This window comes from Thalassophryne amazonica, chromosome 16 (genome assembly GCF_902500255.1).
Source record: "Thalassophryne amazonica chromosome 16, fThaAma1.1, whole genome shotgun sequence".
Taxonomy (NCBI): Eukaryota; Metazoa; Chordata; class Actinopteri; order Batrachoidiformes; family Batrachoididae; genus Thalassophryne; species Thalassophryne amazonica.
The window spans coordinates 48,418,985-48,431,013 of record NC_047118.1 but is presented as its reverse complement, the minus strand read 5'-3'; the positions used below and the strand labels follow the sequence as shown (position 1 = coordinate 48,431,013).

Below are 12,029 nucleotides of genomic sequence, written 5' to 3'. Positions count from 1 at the left end.
AGTACACTAACTGCTTGGCCACTGCAGTGCCAGAATAACAAACTTGTGCATAGTGTTAATTTTAGCACTGAGTTGATGATGAGAATTGTCCAGCGTGTTTATTTAACAAGTTTTACACCGGATGCTCTTCCTGACATGGATATTATACATGGAGACTAAAGTAACATGATCAACTTAGACTTTTTGTGTCCATTTTAAAATTGCCTACAATGCTGACCCAGTTGACATGTAATTATGATACCTAGGGATGCACCAATCCACATTTTTCACTTCCAATCCGATCCCGATACCTGACTTTAGATATCTGCCAATACCGATACTATTCCGATATCCCTAGTTATACAGCTTCATGACGAAGTGTTTAGAGGAGGATTTTCTTAAAAAGAAGACCTGAAAGTTCATTTACAACTTGCCAGAAGGTACATCTAAGATGCAAGCCTCGATTTGATGTTTTGGGTCAAGAATTAAGCTTTTTGGTGGGTTTTTTTTTTTTTTTTTTGGTGACATTTTGGAAATGCGGAAATGCACTCCTTCCTCAAAACCGTACTTGTACGCAGTTTTTGGGATGCGCCTGTGAAACAAATCAAATCTTGATTGATATGAAACAGCAGGTCTTGAAAAAAAAAAAAAAACACTTTATATAGAGAAAAAACAGCACTCGCCCTCTCTCTCTGACTCTCCCTCATGCTGTCGCTCTGTCCAAGAAATTCACTCTTTTAGAATGCTGAGACATGCAAATGTGAAAGAATGAAATAAACTGATTAATGGTATGCATGTAAACGGGGCCATTGTTGGGTCAGTGGCTGAAATTTCATCTCTTGAACACCAGATGGCACACCTGCCCCAAGTACATGTATTGTTTTGAGGATGGAGCACATTTCTGCATTTCCAAAATGCCACAGAACCACCAAAAAATAAAAAAAAACTAGTTAATTTACTCATATTTCAATCAATCAATCAATGTTTTTATATACCGCCAAATCACAACAAACAGTTGCCCCAAGGCACTTTATATTGTAAGGCAAGGCCATACAATAATTATGTAAAACCCCAACGGTCAAAATGACCCCCTGTGAGCAAGCACTTGGCTACAGTGGGAAGGAAAAACTCCCTTTTAACAGGAAGAAACCTCCAGCAGAACCAGGCTCAGGGAGGGGCAGTCTTCTGCTGGGACTGGTTGGGGCTGAGGGAGAGAACCAGGAAAAAGACATGCTGTGGAGGGGAGCAGAGATCAATCACTAATGATTAAATGCAGAGTGGTGCATACAGAGCAAAAAGAGAAAGAAACAGTGCATCATGGGAACCCCCCAGCAGTTTACGTCTATAGCAGCATAACTAAGGGATGGTTCAGGGTCACCTGATCCAGCCCTAACTATAAGCTTTAGCAAAAAGGAAAGTTTTAAGCCTAATCTTAAAAGTAGAGAGGGTGTCTGTCTCCCTGATCTGAATTGGGAGCTGGTTCCACAGGAGAGGAGCCTGAAAGCTGAAGGCTGTGCCTCCCATTCTACTCTTACAAACCCTAGGAACTACAAGTAAGCCTGCAGTCTGAGAGCGAAGCGCTCTATTGGGGTGATATGGTACTACGAGGTCCCTAAGATAAGATGGGACCTGATTATTCAAAACCTTATAAGTAAGAAGAAGAATTTTAAATTCTATTCTAGAATTAACAGGAAGCCAATGAAGAGAGGCCAATATGGGTGAGATATGCTCTCTCCTTCTAGTCCCCATCAGTACTCTAGCTGCAGCATTTTGAATTAACTGAAGGCTTTTTAGGGAACTTTTAGGACAACCTGATAATAATGAATTACAATAGTCCAGCCTAGAGGAAATAAATGCATGAATTAGTTTTTCAGCATCACTCTGAGACAAGACCTTTCTGATTTTAGAGATATTGCGTAAATGCAAAAAAGCAGTCCTACATATTTGTTTAATATGCGCTTTGAATGACATATATTTGAAGTCAGTCTGGGTAAATCATTACACCCTTCCTCTCAGTTATGATGATAAGTTGGTCAGCGACAGTCACTGCAAACTGCGGAAGGGCGTGTCTCGTTACTCTGCATCTCAATGAGACACGCCTCTGTTCAGGGAACCCCCCCCCCCCCACACACACACACACACATACTCAGCAGCCAGCAGGATGTTTCAGCACACACACACGTGGTTCCTGGATCAGAAAACTCTGCAGGTTGTATCGGAAATTTCCGATCTGTGAATTACGTTTGTATTGGAACTCAATACAGATATTGGATCAGATTTTCTCTATCCCTAATGATGCCGTCAAATTAAAACAGATGGTCTGCACTGGGAGTTCATTTATTATTTGGTTTCTACTCCAATATGCTGTAAAGTCTATCTGTTCAAATGTAAGTGGCCCCTATTTTTTATTGTGTGCGGTTTTCTCCTCAGGTCTTTCAAACCTCTGCTGTCTTCCAAGGGTGACCCATCCCACCCCCAACACGTTACAACCTCGCCGCACCTTTTGACTTCAGATCTGCCATCATGACCTCGCATGCCACACCCACCCAGGGGACACCAGATGCTGCTGATTCCACAGCACCAAATGGTAAAAGCAGAAATTTGGGTATTGTGATATGAACATGAACAGTGAGGAAAATAAGTATTTGAACACCCTGCGGTTTTGCAAGTTCTCCCCCTTAGAAATCATGGAGGGGTCTGAAATTTTCATCTTAGGTGCATGTCCACTGTTAGACATAATCTAAAAAAAAAAAAAAAATTCGGAAATCACAATGTATGATTTTTTTTTATTTTTTTATATATATATAATTTATTTGTATGTTACTGCTGCAAATAAGTATTTGAAAACCTACCAACCAGCAAGAATTCTGGCTCACACAGACCTGTTAATTTTTCTTTAAGAAGCCCTCTTATTCTGGACTCTTTACCTGTATTACTTGCACCTGTTTGAACATGTTACCTGTATAAAAGACAGCTGTTCACACACTCAATCAATCACACTCTAACCTGTCCACTATAGCAAGACCAAAGAGCTGTCTTAGGACACCAGGGACAAAACTGTAGACCTACACAAGGCTGGGATGGACTACAGGACAACAGGCAAGCAGCTTGGTAGAAGACAACAACTGTTATGATTATTTATTAGAAAGTGGAAGAAACACAAGATGACTGTCAGTCTCCCTCGGTCTGGGATTCCATGCAAGATCTCACTTTGTGGGGTAAGGATGATTCTGAGAAAGCTCAGAACTACACAGGAGGACCTGGTCAATGACCTGAAGAGAGCTGGGACCACAGTCACAAAGATTACATTAGTAACACATGATGCTGTCATAGTTTAAAATCCTGCAGGGCAGCAAGGTCCCCCTGCTCAAGCCAGCACATGTCCAGGCCCGTTTGAAGTTCACCAGTGACCATCTGGATGATCCAGAGGAGGCATGGGAGAAGGTCATGTGGTCAGATAAGACCAGAATAGAGCTTTTTGGAATCAACTCCACTTACCATGGTTAGAGGATGAGAACAACCCCAAGAAAACCATCCCAACCGTGAAGCATGGGGGTGGAAACATCATACTTTGGGGGTGCTCTTCTGCAAAGGGGACGGGATGACTGCACCGTATTGAAGGGAGGATGGATGGGGTCGTGTATGGCGAGATTTTGGCAAACAACCTCCTTCTCTCAGTAAGAGCATTGAAGATGGGTCATGGCTGGGTCTTCCAGCATGACAATGACCCCAAACACACAGCCAGGGAAACTAAGGAGGGGCTCCGTAAGAAGCATTTCAAGGTCCTGGAGTGGCCTGGCCAGTCTCCAGACCTGAACTCAATAGAAAATTTTTGGAGGGAGCTGAAACTCCAAACCTGAAAAATTTGGAGAAGATCTGTTTGGAGGAGTGGACCAAAATCCCTGCTGCAGTGTGAAAACGTGGTCAAGAACTACAGGAAACATTTGGCCTCTGTAATTGCAAACAAAGGCTACTGTACCAAATATTAACATTGATTTTCACAGGTGTTCAAATACTTATTTGCAGCAGTAACATACAAATAAATTATTTAAAAAAAACATACATTGTGATTTCCATTTTTTTTTTTTTTTTTTTTTTTTTTTTTTTTTTTTTTTTTAGATTATGTCTCTCACAGTGGACATGCACCTAAGATGAAAATTTCAAACCCCTCCATGATTTCTAAGTGGGAGAACTTGCAAAATCGCAGGGTGTTCAAATACTTATTTTCCTCATTGTAACTGGCACTTGATATATACTGCATGCACATTTATTAGGCAAGTTGTATTCCTGGGGATTCATTTTATTGTTGAACAAATGTAGTGCTGGCAGACAACCCCAAATGTTACTAAACCTCTGACCTGAATGTTTAACAAAGAAAATGGGGACTGGGTACAATTATGCAACTAAATATGAAACTATAAAAATCATTATTGCATCATTGATGCCTTTGCTTGCTAGACAAGCAGTACATTACTTAGTTGGATGCATGTGATGAAGCATTGTCCTCCATTTAAAAACATAAAATCATGGGTTTTCTAGAAGGATGCAGACTTTATCCTGTACCTCTGTTTGAAGAAAGTATCTCCTGAAAACGCTCAGTAGGTTTGTGAGTCAATCTTAAATCTTCAGCCAAAAATAGTTCAAATAGCTCTTTATTATTATTATTATTTTTTTTTTTTTTTTATTTTATTTTTTTTTTACGTGAACAAAATGAGTGTTTCCTCACAAACCAAGGGGTCAAAAACATTGGAAGTAACAAATGAAGAAAGCAAAATAATAAACACCATAAGAGATCAAAACAAATTATAGCATTAAGCCCTGGTTCCACCGAATAATGAAAGATGAATGAGCCACGTAGCATGTTGGTTTGGTACGAGTCCAGTTATTCAACAAATGTGGGAGAACAGTGGCTCTTAGAGGCAGAATATTTGGCTAACGAGGCTCATCTCTGAGCATGGCTCGAATTTCAAGAAGTTCAAAATTTAGCAAGAACAGTGTAGGGCAGTTTGTGTACGAGGTACGACAAGGACAAACGAGGATGTCGGAGGCATGTTTGTGGTGAGGATGAAGCTGTTAGAAACCCATTATCTGAGGAAAGGACAGGCTATTTTGGACAGGATATTTTGGCTCCGCCCTCTTGCACACTTCATCATGACAATCCCACCTCCTTTGTATGCTGGACGCTGTGTCTAATATAATTATTTTGTTGCGGATTAATCATTTTCTCTGTTTGGCTGTTGAAAACACCTCCAATCACTTCTGGAATCAAAGAGGACCATTTCATCTGGAGCTCTTTTTCCTCTCTCTCTCGTTCGCTGCATGAGGTGGAGAACGTATTTGGAACAATCTAAAAGGTAATTCATTATTTATAATGTTGATATTGTAATGGCTTGGTAAAACAGTTACATGTTCATTCCTTCTTCTGATCAGCTTTAAAAGTATGTTTTTGATAGATTTAACGTTTGGTTATAATCAATCAGATGAGCTGCGCTGTGTGCGCTGACACTTTCACTCGCACTCATACGTAGTGTTTTTTAATTGTTTGAGCAGTGTTCATATACATGGCTCGTTATTCGAATGATCACCAAAAATATTAAAATTCACTTGGAAATCCATGTTTTATCGCATTTGTCATTCACCTGTCAAAACACAGCTGATCTGCGCCAACTGATTTGCACGTTGCTATGGTGACGACAAGAGTGGGGTAATATTACAGTGACTTAACTCCTCGAACTACGTGTACATATACACGAAAATAATGCACGCCAGTTAGACATGGAGTTCTCATTGACCATGCTATAAAGATGGTTAACCTTGACCTATTTTAAGAGGTCAAATGGTCACATTCTGTTTCCTGTTTTTATGCTCATACAGGTGATGGTATTTTAGCTTTGCATTATTTTTGTTTTAGTAACCTCTGTGTCATCTTTCTCAGGCTGCAAAAGACTGGTTTGGAACAAATGGATAACTGGTTTAATGTAGGAGACACATTCATACATTTCCCCTGACAGCTCATTAGTCTTGGATTGGTTTGACTGCTTTATTTACAGACTCTAAAACCTCAGTGTCTTGCCAAGAGGGCACAAGATGGCAGCTTTTCATATCAGACCCCAGGACGTGGGCTATAGCCATCTCCTGTTCCAGGAATTCCTCTTGTTTTTTGACGGGGGGCTTGAGTCCCACCTGGTTTGGGACTCTGTTGTTAGCTAATGAGGGGGAGGCCAAACTCTGACTGTGCTTCACTCAACTTTCTTATTCTTTTTTTTTTTTTTTCCAGCTGTAAGAGATCCCTCTGTCATGCTGTCAGACCACGAAACGCTACGCGAATGCAGCATTTTTGTCTTTAAACCAGGAAAATGCTTCTGGTCAGTGCAGATTTCCGTGGATATGTGACATCATCTGTCCATTAGTGCCACAACTCCATAGGAGACTGACGAATTTGCCAACAGACAAAATATTTCAATACACACTTAATCTTTTTGCTCTGTCAGTCAGAGTGTGACACAGCCTTTAGTGTTCCAGCCATCTGGTTCATCAGGAGTCACTCTCAGTTCATCTGTCCCCAAAATCTTACGAGCCACTCCAATCTAAATATGAAAATCTCTGAGTTTGCTTTTTGAAAACACATTGATTTCTTGTTGCAGGTAATTTATACACTAATGAACAAATGGCTCGCAATGCTGTATTCACTTTTTGCTAATACACGCTGAAGTTTTAAAAATTGGTTTGTGTGTAAAATTTTTTTTTTTTTATCAAAGCAATAAATATTTATATTAATATACATAATATGGCTGAAGTGCCTGCTGCAACTGGAGGAGTACGCACTTTACTGAGCACCCCTTCTGGATGAAGATGTCCTATTTAAATACAAATGTATGTGATAAATGTTGCTTTTTGTTATCAGAGTCTCTGACGAATCCGGGCTGCAAACAGAGAGAGCGTTCACTGTCCCCCACGAAAGGCTTCTTGATCCCCAGCCCGCTGCCTACACGAAGAACCAGGACCTGCTCAGCGTGAGGACACACAAACAGTAGTTGTCATTTACATAACTCAAGATATGTTACAATTAATATATAGTAAATAAATGTATCTACAAGTAGCACCAAAGTAGTCACTCTTTGCGGTGCATATTTTAATATCAATAAGAGTCTAATGGTGGTAGTTATGGGGTGTGTTCAGTTTTTTTTTTTTTTTTTTTTTTTTTTTTTTTAAATACCTGTAGCAAACATGCCTCTAAATGATGCACAATGAATGCTTGTATTCCTCAAGAGTTCTGGTTTCTACACTCTTTATCGCTTGCATGGACTGGGTGGTGGGTAGGTTTGTGGAAACCAGCAGCTTAGGTGCATTTGTTGGTGATAAAAGGTTTACTGACCTTGACATCATGGATGATGCTCTGATCTCTGTGAAGTCAATGATACTCTGATTGCTGAGTGAGGAGTCTGTCTGTCTGATATTTTTTTTTTTTATCCCCCACTGGCCAAAGGTTGTGGTGATTTCTGTCTGCCCATCCATCCCGTAAAGGGTATAAGCATTATGAAATCAACTCACATTTTTAGGAGGAATTTTGAGAAACTTGGTGCAAGTCCTTGTTATAGCTTGGTAATACGCATATTATCATGTTAGTTTGGCCCATTTTGCCAAAGTTATGGCCCTTGATTAACAAATCCAGACTACGTCAGTTTCATGAGTGGGTATCTGAATTCTGAAATCAACTCCTCTCACATTTTTAGGAGGAATTTCGTGAAACTTGGTGTAAGTCTTACTTGGTAATCATATTGTTCGAGTTGGGCCCATTTTACCAGAGTTAAAGCCTTCGTGCAAGCCCTTGAAATGTTATCAGAATGTAGCAAGCACTTGTAGCAAAGCAGGTTTTGCCAGCAGGGGATACTGTGCTCTGAGGACTCTTGTTGAGATTGTTCTGGGTATAGCTTAAGATCCAGACTTTTAATGACTTCTTGGATTCTGCCACCAGTAGTGAATCTGTATGTGGTGAAAGTGTTGAACTTGTAGAAACACTTACTTAAGTGTCTCACTAGTGTTCATGTCTGTGTGTGCTCAGTCCTAAGCAAGAGGTGCCTGGGAAGAGCTTTTGGGATCATGAGGTTGCTGGACAGAGGTGTTTGGCAATGCGGATATCTTTGCAGGAGAATGAAGGTCAAAGTCTTGTGGGTCCCGCTGCTTCCTGTTTTACTTTATGGTTGTGAGACTTGGATGCTGACAACTTGGATGTCTTTGGTACTGAAGACTTTTGGGTACTGCTAAAATGATCAGTGTCAAATTAAGCTTCTTAAGGAGACTAAGATGAGGAAACCACTTGTAAATGGACTGCATTTATATAGCGCTTTTCCATCTGCATCAGACGGTCAAAGCGCTTCACAATTATGCCTCACATTCACCCCGATGTCAGGGTGCTGCCATACAAGGCGCTCACTACACACCGGGAGCAATAGGGGATTAAAAGCCTTGCCCAAGGGCCCTTAGTGATTTTCCAGTCAGGTGGGGATTTGAACCCATGATCTTCTGGACTCAAGCCCAACACCTTAACCACTAGACCATCACCTCCCCCTTGTATTGTTAGGGAACATCAGCTTTGACATTTGGGTCATGTGGCGTATTTCTCTGGATGTGATCCAGGACACAAGTGCCTTGTGTTTACCGACCCAGGGGCTGGAGAAGACCATGGTGATGCCCGTGTTTCACCTGGCTGTGGCAGATCGATGGTTATTTTTGAGAATTGTGGATGAACTGGTTGTCTGCCTGGGTGGTTGCCATCCTGAACCCAAGCCAGTGCTGTAGTGTGAATGTGGCTCCAGTACACACTCTCTGACCTGCCAGCATTTCCTTGACAGTAACAGCTGTACATTGATCAACATAGGACCACTCTGTTACTAAGCCAAATGTATGAATCCTGTATATACGGCAAACATCACATCACTGAGGCAGACAATGTAATCCTGACAAGTTATTCTGAATTGTTCACAACAATATTCCTTATGTACAGACTTTTAAAATGTACTTCACAAACCAAAGCATGCTGCTTCATGACAGTGTTTTGTCTGGATGAGCTTGCAACCATTCAATCGAGACAGAGCGAAGGCTTGAGGAACAGGTGGATTATGTTGAACAGGTGTAGTAGGATGTTTCTTTTTTCCTAACCCTTGTCTTTTTGTCTTATAGCACTGCTCGTGCAGCACAGGGTCCCGTCTTTACTGGTGTGTGTAAATGTTTTTGCCGCTCCAAAGGACATGGCTTCATCACACCATCCGATGGGGGCAGCGCCATCTTCGTCCACATCTCAGAGTAAGTGTGTGCGCAGCTTTGGATGATAGTGGATTAACTCTCTGAACACCAAGCAGTCTCTGTATACAGTTCCAGTCAAAGTTTGGACACACTCTCCCATTCAAGTGTGTGTCATCAGAGTGCCTCGTTCTATCTTTCACCTCCATGAAATATTCTTTCCATTGCACTCATAACCATTGATTTGTATATCATATAAAGGCTGAGTGGATCCTTGTCATTTGATTGGTGCTTTGTATGTCACGTGACATGGATTATTCCTCCCATTTGTACTGCGTTGCATTTAACGTGCAATTTGGTTCTGTTTACCATGCAAAAGGGTTCCATACGTTTTGTACCATTGCATGCTGTGAAAACCGCCCACGCACACAAGTGGGGGAGGTGGTGTTTAGCTAAACATGGCGGAGTTTGGTTTGCTGATAGACGATGATTTGAAGGAGCTAATTGTCGGGGCTAATTCTTCTAACGCACACACAAAACAAATCCAGGATGCCGTAAGCTATCTGGAGGCATCAAGAGCTGTTAGGATGAAGAGGATAAAAGCCAGACAAATTTTTGTTGTGATTTTTCACTGAGTGAGGAAGTACTTTTTTGGGGGGGGAGTACACAGTCAGTGCACAGCATCACGGACTAAATTGTCAGAATTATTTTTGGACTCCTATTTAAAGTTTGCGTTTGGACTGACATCAAAGCACCAGTAACAAACACCAACATGTAAGTCCCTTTTCTGTTGTTTATAAATGAATAAAATATCAAATGACAAGGATCTATTTTATCCATTATATAAAACAAATAATGAATGTTTGGTGAAAGATGGAATGTTTCATCTTTCACGTCATGAAATATTCTTACCATTGAACTCATAAACATTCATTATTTCTATACTATGCGCTTGGAGCGCCTTGGGGCAACTGTTTGTTGTGATTTGGCGCTATATAAGAAAAAAGTTGATTGATTGATTGATTGTTATTGCTTTGATGTGACTGTTTATTTTTAATTGCTAACATGACTGCAGAGCTGTGTTTAGGAGCACTGAGAGATGGCACGTGTAAATGGCAGCTGCTCCTGCTGCAGGAGTGTAGGTGGGCAGCAGAATATCTCATGACCTTCAACATGTTGCTTTCATTATCACCCACGGGCTTAAAACGCTCGGACGTCAGCATCGCAGTCATGCACGCCTCCTCACCCTTCCTTCATGCTTTTTTATTTATCATTTTGATTTCCTCTTTCCAGTATTGAGGGCGAGTATGTGCCAGTAGAAGGGGATGAGGTGAGCTACAAGTTGTGTTCGATCCCTCCTAAAAACGAGAAGGTCCAGGCTGTGGAGGTGAAAATAACCCACCTGAATCCAGGATCCAAACATGAGACGTGGTCTGGACACACCATCAGCAGCTGAGTGGTGCCCCTGCGATCACGTCCTGGAGGGGATACTGAGGACGGGCGGGCGGGCAGGGGGTAAAGGGGAAAAAGTGTGGATTGTTAAGGGGTCCAGTGGGAAGAGGGGATGAAACCAGTTTGCCTTTTTTGCCGATTCCTGCTGTTGTTTTTTTTTTTTTACACTGAAGCAGCCATGATGCTTCAAAGGACATGTGTCCTTTCAGTGTCTCTAATTAACTGAAAGGATTAGATCAGAGAACAAGTAACACGCTAGTACTGTATTTTTATCCTGTCAGCCTTTACCACACTAAATCATAAACCATTTTGGAAAATGCAGTTCTAGTTCAACAGGCAATGGAAGGATTGTGGATTACCATTAAAAAAAATGCTCATTGTGTTTGAATTTCTAATATTAGATGCCTCTGCATAGATTTTTAAATGTCGAAATATGATTGATTGTATGAGGATTAGAGTTGTTTCTTTGATCAAACTCATGTCCACTCAATTCCAAAGTTCTCTGGGAACCCTTATGGTGAAATGTTTCTATAAATCCAGATGGTGGCTGCCCAGAAACGTATTAATGTTTGGTGCAGTCTCATTTAAAAAAACAAAAGTCACCCTTCTCTGTTGTCAGAAGAATCAAAGTGCTGCTGTTGTGTGTCGCATGTCCAGTGCAGCTGTGGTCACATTTTCCACTGTTTGTGGGCGCGTGCATGCAGTGTTACCTTTTTAGCATCCAGGTGTTTATTTTTCCTGCTATATACTCTGTGCTTCATGTGTGCCTACTTCTTAAAACCTGTCCTCTGTATATCAAGTAGGAGTGAATTAAAGCGTTTGCAGTTGTATCTCATAACAGTGTCTAGCTCTGTATTTTAAACTGTCTGACTTCTAAACACGGCTGACATAAAGTCCATGGTGCTGAGCCTTAACTGATCAGGTTGGTTCGCTTGTATGAGAAACGTCGTTCTGCTGCCCTCTTGTGTCCGAACGCATCAAACTTAACTGCTGAAATTATAACGGGTATTTTTTGCATCTGTCTCCAGCAGTAAGTCACAAGACTTGCAGTCTTAGTGACCAGGGGCTAAGTAAGGTTTTTTGTGTGTTTGTTTTGGTTTTTTTTGGAATTGGGATGCAACTGGGAAGCATATATCTGACAGTAGTAGTACCCATACTATATGTTGGCTCAATGTTTCTGCTGATTAAACATGGTTTCTGCTGCTGTTGGTTTTTTATTTTTTTTATTTTTTGGTATTTGAGACGCAATTCGTATACGAGGTTCAACATCACTACATCCATACATATTACATCCTTTTTTTTCTTCTTTCATTGTTACAATTCCACTTAATATTCTAGAAGCCCCAAGGTTCTAAAAA

The 12,029-nt window shown here is 41.0% G+C and overlaps 1 protein-coding gene across 2 annotated transcripts in view; it reads left to right on the top strand.

The window, feature by feature from the left end:
- The window catches only part of carhsp1 (calcium regulated heat stable protein 1), a 57,109-nt gene extending 45,600 nt beyond the window's left edge, over positions 1-11,509 (top strand). For both annotated transcript variants that reach the window (XM_034190904.1, XM_034190905.1), the window contains 4 exons: positions 2,410-2,566; positions 6,884-6,992; positions 9,160-9,282; positions 10,513-11,509. In XM_034190904.1, coding sequence (XP_034046795.1) covers positions 2,503-2,566; positions 6,884-6,992; positions 9,160-9,282; positions 10,513-10,675 — 459 coding nt within the window. In that variant the 5' untranslated portion in view covers positions 2,410-2,502 and the 3' untranslated portion in view covers positions 10,676-11,509. The remainder of the gene's footprint in view (positions 1-2,409; positions 2,567-6,883; positions 6,993-9,159; positions 9,283-10,512) is intronic.
- The last annotated feature ends 520 nt before the right edge of the window (positions 11,510-12,029 follow it).